Source organism: Zootoca vivipara, chromosome 1 (assembly GCF_963506605.1).
Source record: "Zootoca vivipara chromosome 1, rZooViv1.1, whole genome shotgun sequence".
Classification (NCBI taxonomy): Eukaryota; Metazoa; Chordata; class Lepidosauria; order Squamata; family Lacertidae; genus Zootoca; species Zootoca vivipara.
The window spans coordinates 83,510,157-83,523,563 of NC_083276.1; the positions used below are offsets into that span (position 1 = coordinate 83,510,157).

A 13,407-nucleotide genomic window follows, 5' to 3' on the forward strand; every position below is an offset into this window, starting at 1 on the left:
TGGTCCGAGGCTTTCTGTACAGATTGGCACATTGTGATGATGATGTTAATGATACTGTAACAAATAACAGTGAGGAGCCAAGCTGAAGGGGAACAAGGCAGTTGATGCACCCTGAATTACATTTTGTCACGATGCCAAAATAAAATGCAGCTTCAGTGGGTTCTTTTGGTGCAGTTCTGCTGCCTTCCTTCTTCTTTCAGACAGGAGGAATTTGGCAAATGTTGCTTTGTGAATGCCTAGCGATCCCCTGACCTTGAGTTTCAAAGAGAGGAAAAGGGGAAAAAATGCCTCCCCTTCTATAACTATTAAGCAAGGGTTTCTAAACATAAAGGTGACAACTTGGTGGTAGCTTGAAAAAGATACCACGTAGTGCCGGTGTTATGTTTTAGAGGCTGCAACCCCAAAGACCCTATTGCATATGTGTAGGTTGGAATCAACGCCAACTAGCTATAAGGTGTTTGTGTTCCAGTTTCTTAAAAGAACTTTTGTCACTGTCATTCTTTTTTATTTATTTTTATTTATTATTCATCTGCATGCAAATTGCAATAACTGCCCTAAACGCTGATAAGTTAGACTTCTGGATAGATGATTAGTTTATATCACTACTTTTTACCATTAAGCTTCTATGGCCTGAGCTCAGAACATACTAATACTCAGTGACACTAATAGACATTGCTTGTGTTGCTCATTGTGCCTTCTTCACTTAAAGGTATGTTTTCGCATTTTTTGCTGTGTTCTTGGGCAGGTTTCAGGAGAAGGGGAACCTGGAAGTCCTGCTGTTTACCATCCAGTCAAGAATGCGAGCCAACAATCAGAAAGTGTATACGCCTCATGAAGGAAAATTAGTGTCTGACATCAACAGGGTACCTAATGCAGTTGCTTAAAATGGTTAACAGAAATGGGATAAAATAATTTTTTTTAAAAAAATCCTTCCAGTAGCACCTTGGAGACCAACTAAGTTTGTCATTGGTATGAGCTTTCGTGTGCATGCACACAAAAGTTCATAATCCTTCCAGTAGCACCTTAGAGACCAACTAAGTTTGTCATTGGTATGCACACAAAAGCTCATAACAATGACAAACTTAGTTGGTCTCTAAGGTGCTACTGGAAGGATTTTTTTAAATTTTTAAATTTTGTTTTGACCAACACGGCTACCTACCTGTAATGTGATAGATTGAGAATTTCAGTGTTAGGACTTTTCTTCTAGAACTTTTAAAAATTCTTGTTTAATTAATTTGGCTGGTTGGGAAAGTGCCTTATGTTAGTAACAGGGCACATAATTTGGACTCATATCACCCATGGTTCAATCCCTACTACTGCATAGCAAAAAAACCCGATACATCAAGATTAGAGAGGTGATCAGCAGCTAATGTGGAAACCAAGGAGGAAGCTACAGGGACAGCTGGGTGTGATCCCACACCACAAGCTGAATATGTTTCCCATCAAGTACCTTAGATCTGCTTTGTACAATACTTTTCCTATTCATTCTAGCAACACTGAATAAATGCTCACATGGACAATGATAAAACGTGAATGAGGTTTTCACATATATAGTCTGCAGCATTTTCCATGAATGTAGTATTTTTTTGGGGGGGGGAGTTTTGATGGAACCATAAGAGTTGTTACCAACTAGTATCTGTTATTGTTCAGTTCGCCACACTGTGTGTGTGTGTGTGTGTGTGTGTGTGTGTGTGTGTGTTCACATGAGCAGGGGCCTGGAAAAAAAACAGGGCTACTTGCATAAACGAGAAAAGTGTTGTGAGAACAATCCCTTAGAGAAAAATACAAGGAGGAACAATAGCTCTTTATCTGGCCAAGCAACATTTTGCTGATGTGAGGTTGGTTAGCGCAGCCTGTATATGAATGGAATGCTTTGTAGAATGTACGATGCGGCATTACATAGGAATTGCTGCGGCCTCTTGATTGTATATTCTGTACCTGTGTACTGAATTCTCGTTCTCCTGTGTGCACACATTTCCACAGGCCTGGGAGAAGCTGGAGAAGGCAGAGCATGAACGGGAGCTGGCGCTGAGGAACGAGCTTATTAGGCAGGAGAAGCTGGAGCAGCTCGCCCGGCGCTTTGATCGCAAGGCAGCAATGCGGGAGACGTGGCTTAATGAAAACCAGCGCCTTGTTGCACAGGTAATGTGCTGCTTCCAGTCTCTGATCTGCCTGGTGGCAACAGAAACAGCAGGGGATGTTGGGGGACGGACGGACACAAGCACTCAGTTGGCACCAGCTTAAAATGGTACCCAGATCCCTTCTGGGGAATTTTGCATGCCCCCCTCCCGACACCCTCTGCTCTATTGCATGCACAAGAAAAGGCAACATGCCGCCACACAGTTGCTAACCAAAGGCGAATTTAATTTGGGCAGGATAACTTTGGAAATGACTTGCCAGCTGTGGAGGCAGCAAAGAAGAAGCATGAAGCCATTGAAACTGATACAGCAGCCTACAAGGAACGGGTCCAGGCCATAGAGGAGGTGGCCAAGGAACTGGAGATGGAGAATTACCACGACATCAAGCGCATCAATGCTCGCAAGGACAACATCCTGCAGCTCTGGGAGTACCTGCTGGAGTTGCTGCAGGCCCGGCGGCGGCGGCTGGAGATGAACCTTAAGCTGCAGCAGCTGTTCCAAGACATGCTGCACAGTATTGACTGGATAGATGAGATGAAAGTAAGGAAGGGCTTGGGTGGAACACTGCAGGTTGGTAGAAAGAAGCCAGCAAATTGAGGTGGAGGCTCATCCTGTGCTCCCCTTGCCTGCCATTTCCCCAAGACAGATTATCTTCCCAAGTGACTCCCCCCTGCCCCCCTGGGTTCAAAATGCAGCATTATAAACCCTAGGGAGGCAAGCTGTGTGTGGTAATTTGGAATGAAGAAATGGCAGGCAGGAAAAGGATTAAGCTTTATTTCTGCTACTTTTCTGCTCAAAATCAATTCATTCTGAAGCTGCTTTTTCTTAAAATAACAATTGCCATCAGGCTGCACTACATGTGGTTGTACATAATGTGTAGCCTGCCCCTAGCAGAGGCAGAGAAAAGGGTACGGTACATTCTTCCTTTGTGCTCCTACAGGCTAAACTCCTGTCTCCTGAATTTGGGAAGCACCTGTTGGAAGTGGAATACCTTCTTCAGAAGCATAAGCTGATGGAGGCGGACATGGTCATCCAGGCTGAGAAGGTTCGTGATGTCAGTGCAGCTGCCCTTAGATTTGCCAATGGAGATGGTAGGTGTTTGTTTTCCAAGAAGAATTTTATGACTTCCGTGCGTGAGTGAGTGAGTGAATGATAAATGATAATTTCTGAGTTGAGAAGCCCTAAGTGTTTTTTTATCATACTTTATTGAGATTTAAATCAGAACATATCAAATCAAGACAGAACAAATTAAAACGTATCAAATCAAAACATAAGACTGCATACAAATCATCATACTTCCAAATTTTCATCTGAAAAATAACTAATATCTAATACAGAATTCAGCTAGACCTTCCTGTCTAGTCTCTTTTCTCAATCAAATTCAACTAAAATAAAACGTACACCAAATATATCTCATAAACATGTCAAACAAACAAAAATTTCCTCTCCTTTCATACTTCTACGGGTCTTCATCTTGGTCTCTTTAAGTTTTTAGCTGGTTACTGCTTCCTCATCATTCTATACTTCACCTGTGTTCCCTTTTGTTTTATGATCCTTACATACAGTACAGAGCTTTAGAAATGAATCCAGGATTTTAATGTGGGACATTGTTGCTTCATATAATTTCCGAATTTCCCCCAATTTTGTTCAAAATATTGTTTGCTACCGCCTCTGATTGAATTACTAGTTAATTTTGCTAAATCTACATATCCAAATAGTGAGAAGCCCTCAGTATAAAAGGGGAAGGAGTGAGGGGAGACAATCTGTATCCTTGCCTCTTCCTTTTAAAAAATGGTTTAAAGAAAATGCCTCTGTCCTCTTAGAATCATAGAGTTGGAAAGGACCGCAAGGGTTGTCTTGTCCTTTTGCCCAACGTGAGGCTCGAACTTGCGACCCTGAGATTAGGAGTCTCATGCTCTGCCGATGGAGCTATCCCAGTCATCCAAGTTGTCCTGAATATAGATCTGGAGAAATTGAGAGATACATAGCCGCCCCGGCACCCTATTTCTCCTTTCTCCTGTCAAAAAACGCAAGAAGGGCTTTTACACTTGCCAGAAGTGCGGCATTGCCCACGCCTGTGCTGGAGGGGCTTTACAAAAAAATCCCATACGCCCAAAGACTCTGCGTATGCCCTCTAGGGGAAATAGGAAGTCCAGAGCACTTCCTCTTCAGATGCCCCCTCTATGAAGAAGCTCGAAGGGAGATCCTGGATCCCATACTGGTGAGGTTAGTAAGCCTCCCGGAAAAGCAATTCTACAACATGCTCCTGCTAGGCAAAGACCAGGAGATAACCAGGGTGGTCGCCAGATTCTGTGCCCAACTATGCAGACACAGACCTTCTCCCGAGTCCGTCTGAATTTCCCAACATATGGTACCCGAGCGAGTTAGGCTCAGTTTTCTGCAGCTTCTATTTTAAGGGTTAAACTTTCAGCATTGTATATATAATTAACAATGTATTTTAAATGTTCCACAAAGCGTCATCTATACGTTATGCTCCCTGAAACTGTTCTTTCAAAAGGGACTCACAGTATTTTATTTTTATCTGTATTTTATATTTTTCTATGAACTGGTCCTCGACCGTAATAATAAATATTTCATATCCCAGTCATCTCCTGTTCCACCTTAAATTGACTGAATTCATAGTAAAACGGGTCCAAGGTGCACAAATTAATTCATAAGTAGGACCCTTAAGTTCAGCTAGAAACTATAGCACTTGTTGCCTTGAAAACTGCAGGGTCCTGGGGTTTCACACGGCTACCTTTTGGCCCTAGCTGGTGTGATAGTAGAAAGAAGGATTGGGAGGTGGAGTCCGGGTGATATTGGAGGCTTTTCCAGATAATGATTTTCAGTGCAAGAAACACAGTTGTTGCTCATTTGTTGTACTGCTTCCCATTGTCTTCCCTCAAAAGATGCGCTTCTCTTTAGGGAATATTACATTTACTCAGGATGTGAATGTCAATGTATTGTGTGTGGCAGAAATGCAATTCTCACCTCTACTGGTTGACTAGTGTGGGTTGGAGTGCTGGCTGAAATGTGGGTGTGTGCCAGTACCCCAGCAGCTTACTGGATAGTATTTGTGACTGGGGATGGGGAAGAAAACTGATTCAGTTCATGTTTAAAGGTGAACCTACATAATTCATACTTTCTGAAGCTATAGGCAAGCTGAAACATAGCCATCCTTTAGAATTCTAACTTTTCCCAATTTTGCAAGGCAGTTCTTCAGCCAAGTACTTTGTAAAAAAAGAAGAAGAAGAAGAATTTTTAAATGCATGCACTAGGGAAAAACGTGCACAAAAATGCATGTATTGGTGAAAATAACATGCAAAAATGCATTTTATTAGGGAACATTGCTTTGTAAATATGTGCATAATAAGAAAATATGTTCTATGTTAGGAGAAATTCACACTAAAATGCTGGTGAGTTTTCCACAAAGTGTTTGGAAATTTGTAGAACTAAACTTAGAAGGGGGGGGGGGAATGAAAAACTTAGAGAAACCAAAACTGATAAATTCATCTGTTTCTGTTTGTTGGGTGGCGCTAATGAAGAATGACACAGTTCCTACACTCCAGGGTCTATGTGGCATTTTTTAAAAGTCCACTTTAAACTATTTAGAGTCTGTCCACTGTGCATCTAAAGCTTGAAAGCACTCATGTAACCCTTTAAAATAAAATTCAGTAGCAAATTCCATCATTTCTCCAATCAGATCTGTACTCCACCATTTCATGCAACGATTCCTTTTTAATTTTTTGGGTGGTGTGCATTGTCCCTCTGAAGCTCTGCAAAGCACATATCTCTGCTTTTGCTTTTTTGTTAGAATCAATGAACAAATGGAAAGCACAATTATAGTTATCCCCTACATAGCTGCCTGTCTTCATGTCACAGCTACTTAACCCATAGCTGCCAAGTTATCCCTTTTTTAAAGGGATTTTCCCTTATGCTGAATAGGCTTCCTCGCGAGAAAAGGGAAAACTTGGCAGCTATGACTTAACCACCTTTTAGGTGGGCTGTCTCTAGCATTTTTTTAAAAACCACCAGAAAGCGCCTTATAGATGTTGTGCCTTTTCCCTTTCTGACTTAAAGGAAAATGCATTATGCATCTCTGCTGATAGTAGCTTTCTGTCCACACATGCTTGTGCAGGTTATCGGCCTTGTGACCCAAAGGTGATACAGGATCGGGTGAACCACCTGCAGCTGTGCCATCGAGAGCTGATGGCTTTGGCTGAGGAAAGGAAAGCTCGCCTGGAGCAGTCCAAGCGCCTTTGGAAATTCTTTTGGGAACTGGATGAAGCTGAAAGCTGGATCAAAGAGAAAGATCAAATCTATTCCTCCTTGGATTATGGGAAAGACCTGACCAGCGTTCTCATCTTGCAGAGGAAACACAAGGCTTTCGAGGATGAGCTGCGTGTTCAGGAAACCCACCTGCAGCACACCATCAAAGAGGGAGAAACTATGATTGCTCAGAATCATTTTGGTGCACTTAAAATCCGCAGAAGGATTGAGGAAGTGAAAGCCCTCTGGGCCCAGCTGCAGGAACTGGCAGCTTTCCACAAGAAAAACTTGCAGGATGCTGAGAGCTTCTTCCAGTTCCAGGTTGATGCGGATGACTTGATGGCCTGGCTGCAAGATGCCCACCGTCTGGTGTCAAGTGAGGATGTAGGGCATGATGAATATTCCACTCTAGCCCTTGTTAAAAAGCACAGGGACCTTTTAGACGATGTAGCAGACAACAAGAGAGTCATGGACAACCTGAACAGGCAAGCACAGAACTTCCCCATGGAGTTTCGGGATGATCCAGGATTTGAGAACAGACTGAAGGCCATCCAGGCAATGTACAATGAAGTTGTGTCCCTAGCAGATCTGCGTAGGCAGAAGCTGCAGGATGCCTTGGATCTCTACAAAGTTTTCAGTGAGACAGATGCATGTGAGCTTTGGATGAGTGAGAAGGAGAAGTGGTTGGAGCAAATGGAGATTCCTGATACCTTGGAGGACCTGGATGTCGTGCAACACAGGTAAATGTCTGAGATTGTTCCCTGGGCAGTGTGTGTTGGATGTCTGGAACATTTGTCTCAAGCTAAACAAGTTAAGGGTGTGGAGGGAGTGCTTCATACATTAACTGGGACAATTAAGGAGCAACTGTAGGATCTACAGTAATTGTGGAACACATTTTTGTGGGTTGCAGTCCACTTTGTAAAGAACTACACATTACCCTGGCAAACATGATTTCTTATGCATGAAATGACCTCAAAAATATAGCACTAAAGTGCAGATGAAGGGCTTAATTCAAGGTTCAGTGTGTCAGGCCTAGTCCTTAGCAGCCTGAGCCCTGAACCTCCTCCATTGTATTCCTGTGTTGCAATACTGTACTATATGAAGATAGACTGGAAGCAAAATTACCATGTATGCAAGACTCAGGGCCACAAGGGCATGGGGAGAGGCTTTTTTACTCTGGATTTCCATTCCCCAATACCCGAGTTTATGTGTTTTCTAAATGTGGCATGAGACCTTATAATTCAAATTGGGTTTTGGAGGAATAGGACCAAGACAACACATTCTAAGTGGGACTTTAGAAGTTATCCACTGTGCATCTTTGGGAAATGTTGAGTTTTCAATTAATTAACTGATCTTGATTTCAGGTTTGATATTCTGGATCAAGAAATGAACAACTTGGCTTCTCAGATTGAAGGGGTCAATCAAGCTGCCTTTGGACTAATAGAAAGTGGGCATCCACGCAGTGTGAGTGTGAGGCAGTGTCAGCAGCGTCTGAATGCCAGGTAAGTTCCCCTTAAAAGGACCAAAACAGATGCATGAAGAAGAAGGAGCTAAAGAAAAGATCTCTGCTGCATTCAATGCAATGATTCATTCATTCATTTTGCTTTGCTTCTTTTAGGTGGAAAGTCTTCCAGGAGATGGTAGCTCAGAGGCGGAAAGCTGTGGACTTTGCCCTTAGCCTCCACAACTACTGTGTGGATTGCGAGGAGACAAGGAAATGGATCCTGGAAAAAAACAAAGTCATTGAATCTACTCAGGACCTTGGCAAAAACCTGGCAGGCATGATTGCCATGCAGAGGAAGTTATATGGCATTGAGCGTGACCTAGCGGCTATCCAAGCCCGGCTTGCATCCCTGCAGCAGGAAGCACACCGGCTAGCCGAAGAGCACCCTGACCTAGCTGACGACATCTACAGTCGACTGACAGTTGTCACTGGAGTCTGGCTGGACCTGCAGAATACGTTGCAGAGCCAGGAGGCCTCTCTTGGAGAAGCTAGCAAGCTGCACAAATTCTTGCAGGACTTAGATGACTTCCAGGCATGGCTCTTCAAGGCGCAAAAAGCTGTTGCTTCAGAAGAGGCGCCCAACTCACTGGTAGAAGCTGAGCACCTCCTGCAGCAGCATGCTGCCATTAAGGAAGAAATTGATCAACACAAGGATGATTACCACAGTGTCAAGGGGATAGGAAACAGAGTGACCCAAGGACAGACAGATGTTGAGTATCAGCAGCTAGAGCAGCGGCTTCAGGGGATGGATACAGGCTGGAACGCCTTATGTAAAATGTGGGGTAGCAGGGAGAAATTCCTCAACAAGTGTCTTGGTTTCCAGGAATTTCTTAAAGATGCAAAGCAAGTGGAAATCATTCTTACCAATCAGGTATGGCAGCAGGGAACATGCATCTTATAACTTTTATGTATGTTACATTAGTGTCTCAAGATTGCATCCTGGTGCTTGAGTGTCGTAAGTGTTGTGCTCTACAGAGAAGCAGTAGTTGAATTTGCCATCTGAGCACTTGGATGTCTTACAAAGCTTGTCAGCTGGCATGTGGCAGCCACAGAAAAATCCTGCCCATGCTGTGCACCCTCTCCTGTACAAGAGCTGCATTTCAGCACATATTGAGAAATATTAGAGAAACAAGTCTTCCTGACGTATGCTGAAAGCCGAATCCTGTGCTTAGCGGCAAGTTGATACAAGCAGTTTACAAAAGTTGGACTCTATTTTATGTAGGCATTTCAAGTGCTTTCTATTTAGCTGACATGCATATGGTTGCTGCAGATTGTTGTGGACTAGAATTGGCCTTAGGCCTTGCAGAAGAGAGGGGTTTTTTTATAAAAAAAAAACTTCCTGTGCTGTGTTCCTAAATAATTGACTTGTTTTCTTCCTCAATATCTGCTTTAGGAATACACTCTGGCTCACATCGAGCCCCCGGACACCTTGGAAGCATCTGAGGCTGCTATCCGAAAATTTGAAGATTTCCTTGCTACTATGGAAGCAAACGAGGAAAAAATTGCTGGGCTGGTGGCCAGTGGGAACAAGCTGGTGGCTGAAGGAAATATTTACTCTGATAAAATCAAGGAAAAGGTGCAGCTGATTCAAGAGAGGTAATTTCCGTAGAAGAGTTTCAACGGGACAGCTCAGGACTATTGCTTATATTACAAGATACAAAATAATATTTGTTAAAAAAACTTTTTTTCCAGTAGCACCTTAGAGACCAACCAAGTTTGTTCTTGGTATAAGCTTTCATGTGCATGCACACTTCTTCAGATACACTGAAAAGTTGCTGAATTACAACTTATCACTAAACTGAAAACTATGGAGAGACCTGGTCTTAATAGAGATACTGGATTCCTGTCTCATTACATATGCTAATCATCTGCATACTATCCCCGGCTTTTTCCTGTAGGACAAATTGCAGTTTTTAACAGTCTCTAACAGGTTTACCATACCCATTGAGTCAATCACCCATCTCCTACTACCCTCCTGAGAAAAACCCCACCCAACCCTCCCACTATATATAAGGGCCTGATGACTTCTGTTTCAGTGCATCTGAAGAAGTGTGCATGCACACGAAAGCTTATACCAAGAACAAACTTAGTTGATCTCTTAAGTGCTACTGGACAATTATTTAATTTTTTAAATTTTTAAAAATATATTTTGACTGCGTTAGACCAACACCTACCTGAAATTACAAGATACTGCACTGTACTCTGATATCACAGTGAACAGCACTCTGGAGAAGGTGTGTGGAAGGTGTGTGGGGAGAGAGAAAGGGACTAATTTGGTTAAATCTTCAAACAGAGCAAAACCATCACCCAGATTTTTGTTCTGAGGCAATAATAGCCCCAAACAAGAGATGCTTATGAGGAGATCTGGGGAGGCCTTTTCTGAGCTGCAAACCCTCCCCTCCCCACAAGTCCTATTAAAAAGGAAAATTCATACATCTTTAACCAGGATAATAAAAGACAAGCATGACAACAGTCTGAACTTGCAGTTCCAAACTGAAAGCTGCCATTTGAGGAGGAGCAAAAATGTAGATAAGGCAGGGATGGAGAAGTCAGTTTACCTGGTTTGTGCTGTGCCCTGTTTACCTTGCAGTGATTACTGTACAGAATCATACAACTGAAGAGTTGGAAAGGCACCCCAAGGGTCATCTAGTCCAACCCCTGAGAATGCAGGAATCTTTTGCCCAATGTGGTGCTCGAACCCACAACCCTGAGATTAAGTGTCTCATGCTCTATCGACGGAGCTGTCCCATTTCTAGCCTGCATAGCAGCATTCTGTTTTTGACCACATACAAGGCTTGAGCCCCATTGATGTGTGATTCTTATTTTCTGCCTCTGTGCTTGAGATATGAAATGAGAGGAAGGCCAGGATATAAATTGAATAAAGAATAGCCATTTAACAATGGCACTATTGTCGTTTCTAGGTACAATAGAAACACTGCAAAATCTCAAGAGGCCTTGGTGCTGCTGAAGGATAATCATGAACTGCGGAACTTCCTACAGAATTGCCAGGAGGTAAGGATGCTAGGCCTACCACTCCTGCTACCACCAATCTAAGGTGCATCTGCATTTATCCTTCTCCAAATGGTGGTTATAACTTTGGATTATGCCTGCAGTAATACTCCTCACTGCACCTTTCAGTTCCTAGAAACATAGAATTGTACTGTTGGAAGGGACCCTGAGGGACATCTAGTCCAGCCCCCTGCAATGCAGGAATCTCAACTAAATCGTACATGACAGTTAGCCATCCAACCTCTGCTTGAAAACCTCCAGTGAAGGAGAGTCCACCACCTCTCATGGGAGTCTATTCCATTGTCAAACAGCTCTTACTGTCCAAAAGTTATTCTTGATGTTTAGTCGGAAACTCTTTTCTTGTAACTTGAATCCATTGGCTTGGATCCTAGCCTCTGGAGCAGGAAAAAGAAATTCCCTATCTCAGCCCTATGATTCCAAGTACTTCGGAGAAGCACAACCAGTCATTAAAAAGTGGGTGGGTGGGGAGAGAATTAAGTAAGAATATGAGCAAAACAGTCTTGAGTTTGTTTAGCTAATTATTTTACCTGCATTTATCACTTAGCTTCGAGTACTAGCAAAATGTTAAGGGAGTCTATAACCTCCCTTTGCAGTAATTAACTTCCTTTGTTTGTAGCTTACTATCTGGATTGATGAGAAGATGCTCACAGCGCAAGACATATCCTACGACGAAGCCCGGAACCTGCACAGCAAATGGTTGAAGCACCAGTCTTTCATGGCAGAACTTGCTTCTAACCAAGGATGGCTAGAGAATATAGATGAGGCAAGTTCTTGCAAGACTTGGAGTAGTGTGACATCTCTCCCAGCAATTTTCTCCCATTGTCTCTATAGCTTAGTGACTCCTGATATTTTGGAGCATTATCCTGTCCTCATCCAGCCACCACCTAATGTTGTGTCGCCTGCAACCACTTGGAGCACTGCATGTAGTTGACTAGAAAGACCCATCTCCTGCCAACCCTGTATTTCTTACTCTGTATTTTCTTGATGAGAAATAGATGGCCTTCCTCTTAGCCAGTCCTTTGCTCTGACAAGTGCTTCCGTGTCTTCCCCCCATCCCCTATCTCTTTTCTCCAGGAAGGGCGGAAGCTAGCAGAGCAGAAGCCCCAGTATGAACAAATTGTTTCCCAGAGGCTAGTGGAGCTGCACCAGCTTTGGGACAAGCTGCAAGCAACTACAGATGAGAAGGCTCAGCACCTGTTTGATGCCAACCGCTCTGACCTTTATGCACAGAGCTGTGCTGATCTTGGTGCATGGATTAGTGAGATGGAGGAGCAGCTGAAATCTGATGCCCAAGGGAAAGATCTCACCAGTGTCAACATCCTACTGAAGAACCTGAAAGTAAGTCACAGGGGGTGGCATTCGCCAATTAACGAACCTGACTAAATTAGGTACAGTACATTATTTTCAGTGGGTCTAGTCTGATAAAAACTTAATCAAATACCACTTCCAGGGTGGAGGGAGGAGTCGATGCAGATACCCATTGCCAAGGGGGAGAGAGCGGGATCTGGAAAGTCAGTGCAAATCCCTGCTGCCAGGCAGCGGGGGTGGGGGTGGTTATCTGTTAACAACCCCCCTGCCCCCACTAGGGGGTGTGGCAGGGCTGTCCACCAGCTTTTGAACTGCCCCCCCCCATTTTTTGCTTCAGAACTTTCCTTGTTAAAGCACCTCTTTAAAGTTCATTCGGAGCAAACAGCAATCCACGAAAAGCCTGACTTGACATTTGCTCCAATTGAGTGCTAAAGAGTGGGTTTCGGTGGGGAAAGCTCCAGGACAAAAAAAATCCCAAAACCCCAACCAGCACTCAGACATGGAGCTTAGGACTTGTGCCTGGAAAGAGCAGGGCAGAATCTAAGTGTGGTTAAGACCTTAGATATCGCAATAATCCCTTTTCACCCTGATTCCAGTGTATTCTATCACCTTTGCTATCAGAACAGGGGCTCTCCATTTTTTGCAGAGACCACCATTTTCTTTCCCTCACAAAAAAAGGCCCAACCCTCCTCAATTACTGTTTTCATGATGGTTCTCTTCAAGTCTCTCAAGTCTCAGGTGTGAATAAAAAAGGTGTCCTTGTTTTTCTAGGAAATGAAATGGGAATGGAAAGTCAGGGTGGAACTTGTAAATATGTGACCAAGCCCAAAGCCTATGGCCAAAAAATATAAATTTTGACAAGATGGCCGAGTTAATAGAGGCTTTCTAATTTCAGCGACTAGATGAGCAAGTAAATGTGAGGAAGAAAGAGATGGAAGACTTGCTGTCTCACGCCCCTCCATCCAGAGGAGACCTGCATGAAGTAGATGGCAAGCATGAGATCATTGAGAGAAGGTTCCAGGATCTTCTGCAGCCATTGGGTAAGAGGAGGAAGGAGCTGGAGACAACCAAGGCTCGATACCAGTTGGACCGGGATCTGGATGATGAACTGGTGAGCAATCATCTGAATGTGCTAATAGGAAAGGCTTCTAGTCAACC

The 13,407-nt window shown here is 43.5% G+C and overlaps 1 protein-coding gene across 8 annotated transcripts in view; it reads left to right on the forward strand.

The window, feature by feature from the left end:
• The window catches only part of SPTB (spectrin beta, erythrocytic), a 101,984-nt gene that overhangs the window by 52,444 nt on the left and 36,133 nt on the right, over positions 1–13,407 (forward strand). For all 8 annotated transcript variants that reach the window (XM_060277819.1, XM_060277844.1, XM_060277833.1 and 5 more), the window contains 12 exons: positions 746–863; positions 1,984–2,142; positions 2,376–2,678; positions 3,079–3,229; positions 6,277–7,147; positions 7,772–7,909; positions 8,026–8,782; positions 9,305–9,507; positions 10,833–10,923; positions 11,558–11,708; positions 12,020–12,279; positions 13,145–13,360. In XM_060277819.1, coding sequence (XP_060133802.1) covers positions 746–863; positions 1,984–2,142; positions 2,376–2,678; positions 3,079–3,229; positions 6,277–7,147; positions 7,772–7,909; positions 8,026–8,782; positions 9,305–9,507; positions 10,833–10,923; positions 11,558–11,708; positions 12,020–12,279; positions 13,145–13,360 — 3,418 coding nt within the window. The remainder of the gene's footprint in view (positions 1–745; positions 864–1,983; positions 2,143–2,375; positions 2,679–3,078; positions 3,230–6,276; positions 7,148–7,771; positions 7,910–8,025; positions 8,783–9,304; positions 9,508–10,832; positions 10,924–11,557; positions 11,709–12,019; positions 12,280–13,144; positions 13,361–13,407) is intronic.